At 44.4% G+C, this 19,433-nt stretch overlaps 1 protein-coding gene across 1 annotated transcript; it reads right to left on the bottom strand.

The window, feature by feature from the left end:
- Nucleotides 1–1,250: 1,250 nt before the first annotated feature.
- Nucleotides 1,251–12,000, bottom strand: LOC118770392 (prosaposin receptor GPR37-like). The gene is made up of 2 exons (XM_036518034.1): nt 10,261–12,000; nt 1,251–2,072 (listed from the first exon to the last, which is right to left on the bottom strand). The coding sequence occupies exons 1-2, from the start codon at nt 11,344–11,346 to the stop codon at nt 1,251–1,253; spliced, it is 1,908 nt and encodes a 635-aa protein (XP_036373927.1). The 5' UTR covers nt 11,347–12,000.
- Nucleotides 12,001–19,433: the final 7,433 nt, after the last annotated feature.

Raw genomic sequence — 19,433 nt, 5'->3', positions numbered from 1 at the left:
TTAGTCCAGCTTTTTTCTTTTGCTTTTGGAGTGAAGCCCCCCCTTTTGATTTTGCTGAGTGTGTGCCATTTTGTGTGTTTTTGTATCCACGCCTCGGCTCTCCCCCCCTGCGCCTGGCCACGGATCGATGATGACAGTGTTGCTAATGATCGGACCCACCTCTGAGAGGCGGGTCACAGTGCGCCGATTCTGAGCAACATTTTCAGTGGAAAAACTGCTCCACGCCCTGTTCATCCTACGGCTGCACACTGAGAGCGGGTTGCTTTATGAATCCACGGAGAATAACTGCACAAGCTCTGTGAGGCACAAACGAAGGCTCTCGCGAATGCACAGGAAAATTAAACAACACCTTCACATTGACGTTTGGTGTGAAATAAATCAAACGAATGACCCACTTTCTCCAGCAAATCCATACTTTCTTTTTTTTTATTAAAGTGACATTTCTTGGCTAAAAAAAAAAAAAAAAACACTCAAGTGAGTGTACGGACTGCCCGAAGCATACTGGTACATGTTTCTGCTATCAAATACAGACATCAATTGATTCAGAGTGAAGAACATAACCACACAGCAAGGGGGCTAAACATACTTTTCAACCGATTCACAAGAATCACCGTTAGCAAAAAAACCCCACAATACACTACAACCAGCCATTTTGAATATATTACTTTCAATACAATGCAGAGACAATTGCCATAAAACAACAAATAAAAAGTACCTGGGAAAGGAAGAGTGCAAAAATCTGTAATTAAAAAATGTAATTACCGATATGTTAATTACTATGAATTAAGAAAACTACTACACTATATGTACAGTATATGTACTGTGTATATTTTTATATCTATACTGCATATGTGTGTGTGCATATATATGTGTGTACATATATATACACACACACATGCATACACACATATAAGGGCAACAGATACAAAGAGAAAGTGTATCTTATGTACAGACGTCTGTCCTACAGTAAATGGTGTTTATGTAAAGTACAGTGTACGCCACGGCATGTCAGAGCTTTGTCAGTCGCGGTGGGAGAGTGTGATTAAATCAGCCCCATGGTGGGCAGAGCTATCCTGCTTTTCACAAATCAGTGACTCCAGCCAATCAAAGCATTTCCCTTTAGAGAGCGAACCGATTCGATTGGGTTCGACCTCGAGCCAGCGAATGACGTGGCAGTCCTGCCCCTGATAGACGGGGGTCGTTGCCCCCCCCCTCCCCGGCCGCCTCCCCCTCCCCCCTGCCGCCGGCGCTCAGCAGTGCGTCCCCACGGCCGTGTAGGCGGACATCTCGCGGCGGATGGTGCTGAAGGGGGACAGCTCCAGCTCGGTGGTGCACTCGTGGTCGTTGTCGTCGCTGGTGGCGGCGGAGGACTTGTTGGGGCCGCACTCGTCGCAGCAGCAGCAGCAGCAGTCCAGGAAGGCGCGGCTGAAGGGCTTGCAGAGGCAGAAGAGGAGCACGGGGGTGCCGGCCGACTTGCAGAAGAGCAGCACCTGGCTGACCAGCTGGAGGACGTCCATGGTGCGCCGCGGCACGCCGGCCGCCATGTAGGCCGACACGATGTTGCAGATGTTCTCGGGGATGACGCAGAAGCCGTACATGATGGCCAGCGCCACCACCGTGCAGTTCATCTGGCTCTCCAGCTGGATCTGCTTCTTGTTGCCGCGGACGCAGGCCTTCTCCGCCCGCCGGATCTTGCGCGCCGTCACCAGCGAGCTGCCGATGGTGAAGAGCGTGGGCAGGCAGAAGTAGCAGCCGAAGTACCACCACAGCCGCGCCCCGTCGTAGGTCAGGCCCAGCACGTAGATGGTGTCCGGCAGCTCGGTGGAGATGCGGACCACGCAGCGCTCGCAGGGGGTGACGTCGGGCGACTCGCCCTCCTCCGTGGCCAGCTGCCGGATGATGAGCTCAGGCAGGGCCAGCAGGAGTGCCCCGATCCAGATGACCGCCAGCTTGGCCGTGGTGGACGCGCAGTTCTCGATCATCTCGTAGTACATCTGCACGTTGGTTGCCGCGCGGAAGCGGTCGATGCACAGCGCGCACAGCGTGAAAGTGGTGACCCCCAGAGACGCCACCTGGAGGGAAAGATCCGGAAAAGTAAAGTTTAAACCTCAGGCTAACAAAAAACGAGAACAACAAATGTGACACTAAGCAGACATCTGACACTGTGTAAAATATATACATAATTATATATGTACTTCTTTAGAAATCACACAACATCTGAATCCTAAAAGCATTACATTACATTACATTCATTTAGCAGGCACAACTGCATTTAGCAAAGCAATAATTGGGATAGAAAAATAAGCGTTTTTGTGAATAATGTTTGTGAACCAGCAAGGCGTCTCGAACACACATGACTACAGCTGGAAGTTCTTTTCTCATGCATGACATGCAGGACCTCCAAAGCCGAAATAAGATTCTTGGCAGCAGAGAACCAAATCGAGCCCCTGCTCTTCATTATAAATGGGAAGCAGATGTTCCTTTGCACCGCCGGTAAACTGCGCTTACACACTCGCTTCCTGCAGAGACGTTTGAAAAGAGCCATGAATTATGAATAGAAAGCGGAGCTGTTCTGTTCTAACGACCTGCAGACCACAGGGACTGGGGTTGGCCAGCATCACTGAGACGCCACGGTGAGCGCTTAATCACAATCATGACAGAACGGACAAATCAAGAATATCGCTCAGATGAAAACCAAAAGCGTTCAGAAATTACGAAAGAGAAAAATGGAATGAATTGCAACACAGAGGCCCGGATTCACAAAAGGATTGGCCAAGCACTGTGGCCTGTAGCAAAACACATGTATGTTCATGGAGATAGCAACACCCTGTACCACCTTTGCTCTAAAGGCATATGCATTTCTTCATGTGTGTACAGTATGCAGGACAGGAATGAATGGTAAAAGTGGGAGGGGCTATGCAAATTGGGACCATTAAGTATTCCACCTAGTTTACAAAAGCAAATATTATAGGCAAAGCTTATTTGTATAGAAATTTTACCTTTCAAAGACAGGCATTAACACTTATAACACATATTAACAACATATAGTAGTGCAACCCAATCATCATGAGGAGGCACTCTGAATCCTCACTCTGAAATCTATAGCTGTTGTTGTGTACTGTAATTTATATCATGTTTTAGAACCTAAATAAATAGATATACTTCTTCAGGTGGACTACCATCAGTATTTTTTGTCTTGGTTGCACTTACTGTAAAATGTTTTCCATTAGACTTGACTGTCTTGATTCTTCAGCTCTTCCTTCTATAATTTTATAATTTTGGATTTCAGGTTGTCTCATATTTCATATTTATGGTTTTGTAGTCTGTCTTTCTAATCACCCTCTGGAAACATTTTTATATGACTTGGACCAGCTACCATTCTCACAATTTCGGCATGAGATCAGTGTGCCTCTAAGAAAGCCAACAGGGTGTTCCCTTAGAGTGACTGCATAATTACTGCCTTTCCATAACTAGAGTTAGAAAATTGGTCATCAACTTCAGACTGACTGTGGAGAAAATGCGCCTTCATAGGTCAGCCTCTCACCTTCATACATGTGGCCCTGAGTTCTTACGCTTCTATTTGCTCCCATAGAATTGTAAGCAGCAAAAAAGTGTGTGGGCGTGGCTACCCATATGGAAATGAAATATATTGTAATCCATTGAGAAATATGTTGTTCAGCCTAAGAATACATTGAGAATGCAGTCAAAATATATTAATAGAAGTATACTGAAATATACCAAACTGGCAATAATTTACTGATTGAGCTAAAAATATATTCTCTAAAATATGTTCTGAATATATATTTTTTTCTATATGTGTTCATCAACAAATCACAGAAATGAAAGCAAAACTTGAATAAGCTTTCAAGGCAAGTGCTCTAAGTAGCAACCTATCAAAAGCAATGGTGAGGCACGGATGTGATTTTATTAGAATCAAATGCAAGAGCAAGATGAGGTAGATAACTAGCATGCCCACGAATACAAAAAAACACTGTAGTGCATGTGAAGAAGGTTCAAATGAGGTTATTCCAAACACAGTACACCCACCATTTTAAGAATGCTCATTCTGAATAAACCTACAGAACACGAAATTCCACTCTTCTATTGACAGTGTGGCGTAGTGGTTAAGGACCTGGGTTTATAATTATTAGGAGGGCAGTTCCGTTGTATCTCCGAGCAAGGTGGTTAACCTAGATTGCTTTGGGAAATATGCAGCTGTATACATGAACAATCTGAGAAGTCACATTTTATATTATAAACTCCTAAGCCTTTCACAAAGAGTATATAACCCCTTCATGAACATTGCTTCATGATGTGTGTGGTGTGCTTCATGATGGCTGACAAGGAGCAGGTTTGCCACATGTGTTCACACGCATGGTCTCGGTTGCACACAATACATATTTTATAACTCTATGACAGCAGCGATAAACGACTGCAGCTGTTTATGAGTGCTTTATAGAGTAGTAACACCATGCTCATGAACGAACTAAGCATGCTTATGAAGGCTTTATGAACTCACAATTAATTTTAATTGGGATAGTGTGTAAAAAAGTGGACATTATTTAATGTAGCTGCATAATGTAGGGCATCTGGTTAGTAAATAAATAAGACGACCTTCAATACAGTGTGTGTTACAGTTCAGAGGGCAGGCCCTCCCTGGGCGGCTGGGTGTTCACTGCCAGCCAGATTCAGAGAGTGGTCCCACATGCACTTTGGCACAGAAAGGTGTAAACACCCTGAATATTTTATTACCTGGAGGCTGGGCTGGAACAGCGCTAAACACAGTCAGATGTGCATGGGAATGCTTTCATCTGCGCTCCAGGACACGAAAATGCTTTGCGCTCCGTGCTAAAATTTAGATTATGGTTTTGGCTCCGCATACCACACTGTTCAAAAACAGCGGGGCGGCTGCATGTCGCTCACCTCTGCCACGTCTGGCCCTGTGATGATAGACTGCGACATGGCAAATGCAATTTATTTGTTTTGGGCCTTAAGTAGCAGGCGCTAAAATTGATGTCCCTAATGTTTGCTGTAATTATGGCCCATTAATTGCTTGATTAAGTGCTGCTTAGGATAACCACCGCACACGTTGTTAATGAGAGTTTAATGCCTGGTCTGTGACGGGGTGAATCAGGGCGGCCATGTTGCGTCTCATGCCAGTTCCCGCGTAATAATTCATCCGTCTGCAAATGGGGATATCTAACGCGCTCATAAGATCAAACTGTACAAATGCGCTGGAGGCAAGGACCGTTTTCCATTGTCTGCAGCAAATCAAATCAAGACGTCCACCTTCCAGCTCATCGGAATACATAAAACAGGCAACAACTGGTTATTTTGGATGTATGAGATTAAATATTAAGCATTTAACACCTTCAGATCATCCACTTTTTGTTATTTGGTCAGTCAGTGTTTTAATTTAAGCTTGAATATTTGATTGCTACAGGCCTGAATTTTAAATTTAAGTGTATTCATACCAGAGGGACACATTTCAGTTCATCTCAGCATCACTGCTGAGTACAGAACTGCACTGACTGATCTGGACTGATGCTCTGAAATTTACTGAAACGGCTCAATTTACACTTTTAAGCACAGACTTTCCAAACGTCTGTTTCCCTAACAATATCAACTTCTGCTGGAAATATGTTCCCGCAGAACAACAAACAAATCTTTGCTTCTCCTCGTGCGAAGCAGAGAAGAATGATTACGAGCCAATTCATAATTAATCAGCGCTAATTCCGCGCTGAATAATTCACAAACCTCCAAATTATGTGTTATGCGCCCGAGACGGCGCGGTGGAAATAATCAGGTCAACGACGGGCGCCTCCCATTTGCAGCGTATTTTGTCAGCCTGTTCTCTGCGGGCCTGTGTGAATCAAAGTGAGCACGTGCAGAGAGAGGCACCGCAGGCGACGAGCAAGAAAGGGCCGGCCCAAGTCCCCATCCGGAATGTGAGCGACAGGCAAGAAAGGGCCGGCCCAAGTCCCCATCCGGAATGTGAGCGACAGGCAAGAAAGGGCCGGTCCCCAACTCCCCATCCGGAATGTGAGCGTGCCCGGTCTTGTGCGTTTGCATGTGTGTGGGGTGTGTCTGTGTCTGTATGTGTGTGGGGTGTGTCTTTGTCTGTATGTGTGTGGGGTGTGTCTGTGTCTGTATGTGTGTGGGTGTATGTGCGTTTATGTTACTTGTGCGTCTGTGTGTCTGTCATGTCTGTCTGTGTGCACGCACCTGTATGTGTCCGAGCGTATTCTCGCGTGTGTGCCGTGCGACTGTGTGAATGCGGAAGCATGTACGCACGTGACGTGCGTGTGCACGTGTGTGTCTGTGCGGGAGGCAAGCTGGTGCGTTCTCTGTATCGACAGCTAGACTTAGCAAGTGGAAAACAGAACCTCTGTTTGCCTGGCAGTGCAGAGGTCCCGGTTTAACTCAGTGCTAGCCTGTACCTGTTCACTGAGGCATGCAGAGCATCTGCGGCCTTGCTCCACTTGTGTTGAATGGACAGGCAGAATCAGATAATCCGAGCGTTACACAATTTGAATCAAATGTGAGCAGATCATTGGTTTCAGAATAAGGGCATTTGTGTATGACACCGATTGTTACATAAAACCACCACTGTAGCACCAGGCTTAGCTATACTTACACTGCACACAGCACATCCTAACAAAGATTACATCAGCACTACCAGTACCAAACATGCTTATGCCCTGTCTTGATTTTCACTCTGCCTGCATCAAAACAATAGCAAATCTGCACACCAACCACACATCTCATTCATAATACCACCAGAAGTGAGGCTAAAAAGGTCCTCAGCCAAAACTCTACACAGTGAACAGGAACCGAGGAACACAAAACTGTGAAACCTAAAGCTGAATTGGCCTCCGCACCGATATGCACAGAAATCGTGTCTGTTCACAAATGCCAAGCCAGATCCGTACAGATGGGCATCCACAGGGGCTCTGCCTTTAAAGAGAGATAAGACTCTGTGACTGTCTGAGACTTTCTACAAAGAGGCAGTCACATTCCATCCTTTTTACAGGCAGAGAGATTCTGTTCTAGCCTCAGAGACAGGAGAAGATTTTGTCCCCATATGAGGCTCTCTTTATAGAGGGAGTGAGACTCGTATCTGTAACTCAGAAGCAGTGAGACTGATGCTGTTTTAGAGGTAGTCAGACTGTTTCTCTACTTCTGAGGCAGTGAGACTCTGTCTCTCTTTTAGGTGGCAGTGAGACTGTGTTCCGTTTTCAGAAGCAGTGAGACTCCGTCTCTGTCCAAAGCAGTGACACTCTGCCCCCTCTGCAGCGGAGCTCTGTTTTAGAGGAAGTGAGACTCAGTGCCTGTCTTTGTGACACTCCCTGTCTCGGCCGCGCTGCGGTCTCCAGCCCGGTCTCTGGTGACAGTGCCGCTGCCGGGGCTGGGTCGCGTTTTCACTCCTCGTTACATCAGGCTGTGAGTAACACCGCCGGAGGCTCCCTGTGCCTCTCCCTGCGGAGCACCCCCCCCCCTTCCCCGCCCCAACCCCCTCCCCCGCCCCAACCCCCTCCCCAAAACCCCCGCCCTGAGGACTGACTTTACTCAGCGCTCTGCAGTCACAGTGGCTCAGCATTTAAACTGAGCTGTGGCCCTAATGCATGGCTTCTCCGGGGCGGCGGGGCGCTCACGTTGCGTTCCTCTCCGGCATCTCAGGAAAAACGCAGCGGACACATCGGAGCGCATGCCGCTTCTGTGAAGCGGCCTCTGCTTAGAGTGGCTTTGCATTTTGCTGATTAGCAAGTGGGTCACAGTACCTGCCTCGAGGCTAAGTAATGACACTCCTACTAGTTTGCTGTGGTTTTTGAAAACTTTGTAAACTGATATTGTCACCTGTGGCCATACTGATAGCATGGTACTGCAGAGTGATATCTTACAGAAATAGGGGGGGGGGGGGGGTAACTTGAGACACCATACACGGTGGGTGTGGTCTTTGTCTCTGAAATAGTACTGGTATTAAGAGAATGTGAACAGACGGAAGGTAAACCTATCTGTAGCATGAGTACGAGCGTGCGCCCCCTGTTTCAACACGGCTGGCCTTGGGGGGAGGGTGTCCACAGATACGTCATCAGGCAGAAGTGGCAGAACTGGCTGAGGTGACATTGGAGAGCCTGAAATTCAGCACTGGCGTATCAGTTCTCCACACACTCAGAACAGACTGTGGCTCAACGATGCTGAGCAAAGCCAAGGGCTGGCAATCTAGGACAGGTGTTTGTTCTGCCACATAAGATAATAATAATAATAATGCATTCACTATTAGTATGAATCTACGATGACTTAAAGAACACTAGAAAACACACCGCAGAATACTAACAGCAAATTGCCTAAACAATACAATCCATATTCATACCATCAATGACATACCATCATTAAAATGGTAACTAACACAGCCATCTTATCCACATAAAACACGAGTGACACGGCTTCAGTCCAAATCATAATTACTATCTGTGGGCTATTTCCAGCCAAAAAGAAAAAAAGACGCAATTGTATTTTTCAGCTAGTCAATTTTTCTTCAGGATTCAATCCAGTGAGGAAATTAGGCAGATCTAAGCCGGATGTTCTCCTTTATCGTTCCTGCAGCATGGTAGCGATATTATCGTGTTAGAGGACATTATTAGTAAAATGTGATTACCGACTTCCTGTCTAACCAAACCTCTCATAAAACCAGATGTCCAGATTGACACATGCCTCTCAGCATCACGCAAACCATATCAAACACAAACGGAGGCGCATCTCCCCACTCTCCCTCTGTCTGCTGCACTGTAGGTTTGACAGTGGAAATGCTCAGGATGGTCTTCCAAAGGCAAGTCCCTTCTACCGAGCATGGATATCTATGCTGCAATGTTGAAATTGAACAGAAGGACCCATTTTAAAATATCCTTCCTAAGAAGATTTACACAATCCCAGTAACCAAGTTCTACTCCAGCTCTCTTCACAATAAATTCTAGGGGTATTCAAGCAAAAACATACTCCCAAACAGTAAACCTCTTTTGTGTCGATAAACCATGTTTTAATTTATCTCCTGAGACTACAACACAAACAAACAAATGCAAGTGCAGCATAAAAGAAACGATCTTCCTTAGGCAGGCCTGACTCCCTGAGCCTTTGTTTAGATCATATAAGAGATCCATATAATTTATTTTTGCTTGACTTAAACTGTACCAGCTGTTACCCCCTCAGATTTGTCAGCTTGGTGGGCTTTCATGTATTTATGAAAACTAGTTCAACATCAAATATTACCACCATTGCCTGGGTGAGGCACAGACCTGCACCAGGGGAAAATACAGAGGGGTGCAACTGCAATCCGGGGAGGGGGGCACAAATAAGTCATATCTTAAAGAACGTGATAAATACTTCGGGATATAGGGAGACAACTGGGGGTGCACTGAGGTCCGTCTGGGAGTGCACTGCACCCCTAAGCACCACCATAGCGCCGGGCCTGGTTAGCCATGAACTGAAGCAAACCTTCACCCATTCCATAATGATGTACATCATGCCAAAAGCATGTGCCTACAGGTCTATGCATAATCAGCATGCCAGCCTCTTAAAATGTGAAACAGCTGCTGCTAACACCGGACTGCCAATTGGGCCATGTGTTTGTTTTTATGCTGTCACATCTTATAAATGCTGTAGTTTAGTCGCCCGCTAATATGTTTACTCCCCCACTCTAATCTACTCCCTCTCCTTGTCATTCAGAAATCCCCTTACACATAACTAACATTGTCATAGCATCACAGCAGTGTTTCAGCAAACCGATCATCACGTGCTTGCAGAGTCCTTTCCTCGTTGTTAAGTTTTTCCTGCCAGCTTATGTCCTGACACGGCCCTTAGTTTAACCCTGTCTGCTTACAATTCAAATATTCACTGTGTGTGTATGTGTGTGTGTGAGAGAGAGAGAGAGAAAGAAAGAAAAAGCATGTGTGTGCATGTATCACCTGGCTCACAAGGAAGTAACTTGTCAAAAAGCTACATGTTTGTTCTACAAATCCTTGCATATGTTGTTTTTTTAATATACAGAATATGCCTTTTTAGACATATGTGTGAAATAACTACCTTTCTAATAGTGATGACATTCAATGTTGGCACTGATGTATTAGCAGAATGTCATTTTAATGCTGGCATATCATTTCACTTAATGCTGAAGGTGCCAGCCTCAAACTTTTACATCAAACATGACCGACCACAACCGTTGCTTCAGACCAACTTGTCTTAAATCTGTGTTTAAGGAATTACCTCGATGTATGGCACGATTTTACAGGAGAACTCCCCCAGCAACCACGTTTTCGTCAGCTCGTGATAAATCACGAGGGGCAAGCAAAAGAAGATGATGACAAAATCCCACAAGGCGAGGTTGGCTAACAGCGAGTTGGATATACTCCTCATGTAGTAATTGTGACACACGATGCACATGATTGCTATGTTCCCGATTATCCCCACTGAGAAAATGATGACAGAAACACACATGATGGCGTATGCTCCATATGCCTCGCTGGATAGGGGGTAAAAGGGGTTCCTGACCCCACTTTTCTTTCCCTGCGTATTAAAGGGGATCAATGGAGTCGTTTCGTCGAGGTCATCGTATGGGAAAGTCAATGATTCGTAATTTCTAGTAATGTCGAACGGAAAATCCGTGGACTGGTTAAGGGCCAAAGGTCGAGGCATCGGTTCCCACATTGCGGGAGAGGCATCCGGGGAACTTTCTAAATGAGAGGGGGAATGGCTTCTCTTGCCCGGTTGTTTCCTTCCACTCTTAACTGTTTTGTTCTGGCCGTCTATTGTGCCCCTTTTCCGTCTGTGGTTCTTCTTGTGTTCCCCCTGCTTGCTCACTGAAGGAGGTTTAGAGGAACTGTATCCATCACCTAGCGTTTCCATGGCAGCGGGCATCTCAGAATTCAACTTTTCTTTCTTGCGCCTCCGAGATTCTCTGCGTTTTGTCGCCGCCGAACTGTCCGTCCCCGTCTGGTTGCCGTTTGGCGGCACGTCGTATTTGTATCCAAAACGTTTCTTTTTACCCCCAGCTATCATTTTCATTTTAAACGAGGTTGCGTTTATGTTGTGTACTAGGCTCTTGATTGCGTCCCATGAGGACACACCTGTGGCGTGTGCTCTGCGGTGGTCTATCTCGGCGATTACTCTCCCGTATGCTCGGTGCCATCTCCGACCACTTTCTGAGATGGTTTGGGGCACAATTTTGTGCCTGGCGTTGTAGTTATAATTGTCCGGAACGAGATTAGTCCTTACTTTATCATCGTATCTGTGAGATAACACAGCTAAATTAAACGCCAGGAAAAATATTGCTCTCAAAATTAACACCGGCATTGTTCAAGTCTTCTGGGATCATGGATTATATATTGTTTTTCAAAAGGAATTGCCCATTGACACCACATCTATGCAGTCCAACAAAAGAAAAAGTCAAAGCTCAAGTCATCATTAACGTGCAACAGAGACAATTCCCCAACAGCCATCGACGTTGCTGCATAAACATCAGCAGTGAGCTACATTTTAATCCCCGCAGGTCGTACATAAAATACGTTTATCCGTGAATCGGGTTGTATCCTTATATCAAAGTTGTTTTGAGAGTTAGTATGTCTTACTGACTTAAGTGCTCTTGAGGACGGTTCGGTGCCAGGAAAAAGATGTTGTCAGTGGTTGTAAAGAGGTTGACCGACGACAACATAATCGCATTTTCAACTCCTTGTCTTGCGAGCTTGAAGTTTCCAGCGCCACGTAAAGGTGAAAGTGCTAAAACAACGCCTTGCGAGTCTCCTCACTCCTGGGTCTTTGGAGTCCGAGGACAGTTGGATGCGGGAGACGCAACCGGGGAGGTGCTGCGCGCTCCGTCTCCGGTCTGTCTGCGATCTGAAGCGCCTCGGTGAGGGCTGAGGAGGAAAATGGGTTCTCCTGGCGGCTAACCCGGATCTGTCAAAGCAAATCCGTCAGGACGAGCTCTTCAGACCACGGCAGCTGGCTGCCTACCACACCCGCCCCGCGCGTAATAAATATATCATCATCGTAAATACGTATCCCGCAAGAAAGCGTGTCGCATCTCAGATCGCGCTGCGCCAATTTAAAGAAATAGCAATGCAAATTCTGACCAGGAAATAAATAACGTAGAAACATGACACAAAGGCAACGTGAGACTGCGTTCAAAAACGTTACAGCACAGCACTGAATGTGACATGTACCTCATGGATGTAACATCCAGGATGTTATATAGTTTATAAAAAAGCATAAATGCATTATCATCAAGAACGCAGTCCTTACAGCGGATGAGTTTACTGTTATTTGGATGTGTAAGTACCTGCATGAATTAGTGCACCTTTATTAACTTTAGCCAAATTGCAACGAGCTCTTTAACAACACAGAAGTCTGATATTAATTTTAAAAAGAAAAAGAACCCTCACATGTTGGACTAAGTGGGACAACGGCTCAGAATACATGCGCGATCTTTGGGGTTTTGGTATTGATAGAGGCTCTATGCGTGAGGTAGGTTGCATGCGCTCCTAACAAGGTGCCCTTCAAGGTGAAACATCATAGGAGTCCAAGGAGGTGTGACAGGTCAGGAGTCAACAGCGTAAACACAGGGCTAGTTTTTCTTCCCAGGAAAACATGTTGCGGTTAACAGGTTTCACAGCTAACTTTCAGCCTTCAAGTTTTGAGGAGATTATCAATGATGAGTCAGGTGTGATTTTGCAGTGACAATGGAGATAAAGTGTTTTCACTCTCAATATACATTTTATTATTTACACACACACACACACACACATATAGATATAGATATAAGACACATACAGTACATATGCTGGCATTAACTACTTTTGTATGATAAACCCAGGCTGTCTAAAATGCATTTGGTAGACATTAAATGGATATGAATTTGGATAAAATATTGTGTTGCTATGGCAATTCTACAAAAAGAGGGAAAAAAAAAACATTTGTGTGCAAATGCATTTAGCTGTATAAGGTTGTCCACATTAACAGATATACTTGCCTATGCCTCATCATAGTCTGTTGAAATTGAAGCAATAAATATGGATATTTATTTTGTGATTGTTGGTCCTCCCAGTTCGGCAGCAATCTCAGATCTGAGACACCGTGATTGCTGGAGTAATACATTTCCTTACTAACAACCACCTTCTGAGGCTGGGTGATGCCTGTGAAATTGGCAAGAAGGTGCATTTTTGGTGACCTCACATCCAGAACACTTGCCAAATCATTCCATGGAGCAGCGGAGCAAACTCACCTAGACTGGCAGAGATGGTGAGGATATCGAAGATTAATGTATACATCTGACCTTGAAAATGGGAACAGAACCAGAGCACTCTGGTGGAAACTAATTCAATGTCGATTCCACACTGAAAATACCAGACCTTCCTCACGCAGATTCTAATGCATGGAATTAACTTGCCCATGTTTGTAGCAGAATCAGACTCTGGGTTCCTCAAAACCAAATCTGACACAACGGAACATTTACTGAAACATTATTGGCAAATGATCCCATAAATAAATTGCCTGTTCTCAATATAATACTTTTATGTTGTGGCCTTATGCAAAATGAAAGCAAAGATCATTCAAATATAGTCATTGAGACAGTGCTTCTGTAGCGGAGCACAGAAGGACAGGTGTGTCTGTCATAGTATCCCCTATAATCAGTACAAGAATATGACTGCTTCTCTCAGCTGGGGACCTGGAACTTTTGGACTAACTAAGCTAATTGTGTCTTGTGTTGTCCTCTTGTTCTGATTGGATAATGAAGCCTAAGGAGGCCTAAGTAAGCCTACAGCAGAGCTACCTCCATTATGCAGCAGTGTGGCATAGTGGTAAGGAGCAGGGCTCATAATCGAAAGGTTGCCAGTTTGATTCCCAGCTGGGGCACTGCTGCTGTGCCCTTTGGGTAAGGTACTTAACCCACAATTTCCTTCCTAAATATTCAGCTGTATAAATGAAAAAAACTACAACCAATGTAAGTCACTCTGGACAACAATGACTGCTGAACGACAGGAATGTAATTATACTTGGGTAAGCTGATCTACAGTGTCAAAAGGACACATATGTCTAGAGACAGAGAAAGAGAGAAAGTGAGAGAGAGGTGACAGAATGCTCAGGTGACAGTTGAAATTACTGGAGGCCAGTCTCTACTTCGTGTCCGGTTCTGGTGAGACCAGAAAGACAGTGTAGTGTGGCCATGAAGCCCCATCCTCCAACAACAGCAATTAACTAGTCAGCCATTGATTTACAATGACAACATACATCATGGCCCTGATCCATGGTGGAGATTTTATCACAGCAGTGTCATTAATCAAATGTTACACATGACCAAACGAGAAGTGTACAGTTTAGTATATTTCAAGTGCACCAACAGCCTAGAAAACTTTCTGAGACCATTTTAAAAAATCTTTTTAATCTTTTTTTAATTTTTCAGAATTAATTGACGTTATACTCTGTCTACCTCTGTTAATACAAAAACGTCTCATGCTTACCTAAGACAACTTCTGCAAAAAAGGAATTATTGCCAAAAAGCTAAAATTTTATAAATATACAAACGTGGTCTATTCAACCATCTTTGGTTGCCATTCCCAGTACAGTGTAGGCTACTACAGTTTATAAGTGCCCCCTGCTGACTACGCGGGGAACTGCAGGGCAACGCTTGTAAAACAGAATATTGACATTAGTAAAATAGTACAAAATAAAATAGCACAAATAGTACTACTACTACAAATGATAAAAATAATCCAATCTCATCACAAGTTTTGTAAGCCCCTCTGGATAAGAGTGTCTGCTAAATTAATAAATATACAATGCAAACTATAATGATAATAATACATAAAAACAAGGACTGTCATTATAAAAACCAAAACCAATACTCAAACAAACCAACCTAAAAATGAATACACATTAATGAGATATGTGAATAATGAGATACTATTTTGTTTACTCTACATACTGTAAACTCATCTGGTGCAATGGGACATTCTGAAATAAAGTCTTGGATATCAGATTAATTGCCACAGACAGTGAATATTAACAGTGTGCAGCAGAGTGTATTTTTACAGTCAAGGTTGATAAAAGGAATAAGTGAGGAGACATGGGCAGACAGAACCAGCCCAACAAAGCCCCCGAGGCTTCCATACAAAGAGCATCAAAGGCTGCCCGAGCATCTGCACCGGCACTAACTGAGCAAGAGAGAGCCTTGCCCTGGCGCATCTGAGCGTCCGTCAATCATCCTGCCCGCCGGGCGTGTGTACCAGGGGACGCAGATGAGGTAATACATCATCAGAGGGCCCGACAGACCGCCTCTCCATCACACAGACATGGTCCCCCCCCCCCCCCGGCCCGTTAACCCCATTTGTGGATCGCATTTTATTACGGAGGGTCCACACTGAAGTGAATCGAGCAAAATTTTCAGCTCGTCACACTTGATAATTCCTCCGGACAACGCGCTCAAATTCAGTTGCGGCGAAGGGTCAGATGAGAACCGGAACAGAATACGGAAAGGACAGGCTCTAGAATAACTGCGGCCTCAACTGAATGTCAGTTACCCATCTTCCTTTGTGCACGACCTCTCTGAACTCCATTCATTCTTCCAATTGCCCATTTAGCGGTCTATTAGTCACAAAGCAGGACATGATTTCGACTCGCCAGTTTTCTTCCTACCGAAGCTCATTACAGGACAATTCAGCAATGAATGCCAGTGTGTTACAAATTTCATACAGAAGTAATCCATTGCAAGAAGACCCGCACTAACTCAATGTCACACTATTATAGCTACTCCTTCATATCCCTGCACTGTATAACTATGAAAGTAAATTAATTCAATTATAAGGCTGCTGAAAAAAAGATAATCTGTGGTCTTTATTTGAATTAGCTAGGGAACAGCTGCTTTTGTGGTTTTTTCTATAGCTTTACACTAATATCTTTGTCTGTAATGCATTCACAGGCCCCCTACAACCACCTGGAGAGGTGATTCAATAGAGTCCTTGAAACATGGGTAGGTAGCAGTGTGGAATGAGTTTTTCGTTCTTTCTGTCGATGCAATACCACGGTCTGAGCCGGTCTCAGAAAGCCAACTTTCTGCTGACAGCCTCGGACATCTCCACTCTGACAGCTCTCATCCCCCACAGCCTGACTGACACCTCGTGCAGAGGGGGCAGCGTGACTGGATGGCATTTTCCTGGGGCGTGCTCAGAGAAGCGTGGAGGGGAGAGTGGGGGGACGGTGGGGCAGCTACGCCGTCATCCGCCCCGAGATTCCCCTCTCTCTGCGGCCCCCTCCGCCCGCTCTCTCTCGCGACGGCGGCGGCACTTTCAGCAGGCTGCACTCCGCTCTGTTCCTGACAGCCCTCAGCCCTCCTCTGGGCCTCATTTAAAGAGTCACAGGATCTGAAACTTGCCTTCTCACTGAGGAGGGTACCCGAAGGGACACTCTCACCTCCTCCCCCACACAGGGCCATTATTTCCATTGTTTCGACAGCCTGAAACATACTACAAGAGCGTCTATAAAAGAAAGTATTCTTACCAATATATAAAGACAGCGTAGGGGTTAATTTGCTAATGTCATTTCAAATTTTAATTTGATTGAGTTTGTAATCAATGTAAACACTCCAGCTGTTCGTAAATTTATATAACAGTATCTGCTACACACAGAATAGCCTTGCTTCTTTCTATTACCTACTTCCTTTTACTTGTCAGATGGGCACTTCCAAGAGGCACTATATTCTTTGAAAGGACAGTAGGACAAGCCTACCCAGCAGGCACATACATAGTATAGGCGACTTACTTCTCAGCGTGAAAAGGGGAAACTTGTTTTAGCTTGGCCCATTAAATCATGATGATGCAGCACTGGGGTGTTGCTCCCCCCTAACAGGAATGATCCACTAAACCACAGTCCAATCACAGTGGCTACGTTTTCCTGTTTTCTGCCTTCCACCATTCTCCCCCACGGCCATGTGTGACTGACAGGACGGTAACCAATAAGACACGCCAAGCAAAATGTAAGCATGGAGCTTGGAGGGCCAAAAGGTAAAACATGACATCAGTGGGAAAGGCAGCCCTTGTACAAGGCAACCTACACAGATTACACATCATCCAGTAATACAGCGAAATACTGAAGCTATTCAGGTTACCTACCTTTCTCAAGTGTAGGCGGTCTCGATTTTCACGACACAATGCATTCCTGGAAACCCTTTTGTAAAACAGATTATCAGGAATTGATTGCCATTTTTACACACATGCAATGACACAAGTAAGGGTTACCTTCTTGAATGTATGAGGAAAAATAAATAGGGCTAAAAATAATAGTTAAAAAAAATCTGCAAAAAAGGTCAAGACTCACATGATATTAATGCTGTATAAGTATTTTTCAATTTAAACAGGCTTGCACGTGAAGTACAGAATAAATATGCGGTAGTGTGACACTGATGGTTCAGGAATGACAAAATACACATTGTGGAATGATTTGGGAATGATAGGATGCTAAGAACATAAAGATGTTGTTCACAGTCTTCGGACAGGTGTTTATTTAGAGGGTGAGCACAAACTCAAAGGATAGTTAAATCTTCTTTAGCTCCCCCTCTCAAGTTAACCGAATGAAAACAAGTTAAAATAAGAAAGACTACACAACAAGCTCAAAGGCCCAAACAAGGAAAAAAGATTTGTGCCTTTTTCTAGATTTTTCTAAAAAGGCTTCTCTCTTGTCATAAACCTGCATTTTGTGCACCATGTGTGACGGCCTTTTGTAAACGTCATGAATGTAGATCATCATAAAATTCATCCAGGGATTACCTGTGTTCAACAGCAGTGGTTCAACTTGGATTCAGTCCCGCAACGCTGTTTACGAGTCTAATGGCTTAACAGCAATGCCAGTATGCTTCTCTTTGCCTTTTTTAGCACTGCAGGAACCATCCACCCAAAGCTGTGAAAAGGCCCCTGGTGTGAAAGGCCTGGAAGTGAGGACCCCCTGACGTCAAAATAACCTCACCGTCCCTCTCTCTCTTTCTGTGCACCAGAACACACACATAACTCTAACTTGCTCTAAATTCAGAGACCAGTGCACACAGTAGTGAACTTTGGAGACAGCCAATGGAATCACTGGGACAGCACACACTCTCCACTACATATACTCTAAAGAGGAAGAGATGCAGTCTGGACTGCTGAAGCAATTGGCTCTGTGAGATGATAAAACCCAGGGAAAGTGCTTGGTTGGACATACGGCACAGGACTTGCATTGATAAATCACTGACCATTGGCTTGCTTGATACGAGCAGAATTTCCTGGGATTCATTTTCAAACACCCCCCCAAACAAAAAAAACCATATTCATCTATTTCAATTAGGATTGAATTAGATAGTTGATATATTAGATATCAGATATATGAATTAGATAGATGTCAAATGACAACTGTAAGACCAAGTATAGTAGGGAGTTACACTAATCTCCAGTAGATCCCAAGCAATGGAGCAACATTTTATCTGCAACTTAGATACAGAACAGTACACCCCACACTGAGCCATTATTCATGCAAAGACCGTGAAGTACTTTTCAGTAAAGTTTAAATTCTGACATTCATTCACTTGTGGCATCCCTGTTTCAATGGATAATGTTCAGAACATTGTTCAGATGTGCTCAGCACACCAAATAAGACAATAACTGACTAAATGGTGAATGAATTCAGTTCATTTGCATGCTTATACTTAATGGTGATGGACTGAACATAACTGATTGGCTGAAACTGAACAAAAACAATGAATAAGCAGAAGGAGTGGAGACGGATGGAGACTTCTACTTTCTTTTTCTATTTTTTCCTCTGCCAGGCGCAAAAACTTCATTTCAACAATATTTCCAGAGGTCCCTCGTACTAAATTTCACATCAAGTCTGCATCACTGCATCAAAGACAACCCATTTGCTTGTGTTTATTTATACATATGAGAGACTACTGAATGACAGTATGGTGTCATGTTGATGTTAGCGAATTGATGTTGGTAAGAACAGGAAGCTTTGCTCAATTTCATCAGCCCCCACTAAATGGGAAAATGCTTGTCTTCTGGCAAGCATGTTTACAACAGTGTGTCCAAAAGGATGCAATCCATGGTGCCAATCACTCTATAACAAATCACTATCATTAGCTGCGAGATGTGGCTCCCTGCACCGCAATTCTATACGGCTCAGAAAAGTCAGTTTTTGTTTATATTTTACATTTCATCATTTATCAGACACTCTCATCCATGACGGCTTACAAAGAGATATGGTGCCGGATTAATCTGGGGCTTTTTGTCTCTGTTCGGTAAAGTTGCACTTTTCCCTAAAGATGACTCAGCGGTTTTCACATCTAGCCTTAAATGTGTTTGTTAGAATTATCATGTTGCCAATTGTGTCCACAAGACAGAGCCCAGAGACACTAAAGCCTGTAG

The sequence above is a fragment of the Megalops cyprinoides genome, chromosome 23 (assembly GCF_013368585.1).
Source record: "Megalops cyprinoides isolate fMegCyp1 chromosome 23, fMegCyp1.pri, whole genome shotgun sequence".
Taxonomy (NCBI): Eukaryota; Metazoa; Chordata; class Actinopteri; order Elopiformes; family Megalopidae; genus Megalops; species Megalops cyprinoides.
Note: the sequence above shows the minus strand (reverse complement) of the source record. Positions and strands in the feature narration are given on the sequence as shown.

Excerpts from the sequence above, each read along its gene's own strand:
- LOC118770392 (XM_036518034.1), bottom strand. The coding sequence starts at position 11,346 with ATGCCGGTGTTAATTTTGAGAGCAATATTTTTCCTGGCGTTTAATTTA. Across the intron at positions 2,073-10,260 it reads AAATCGTGCCATACATCGAG|GTGGCGTCTCTGGGGGTCAC; the intron begins GTAATTCCTTAA and ends CTTTCCCTCCAG.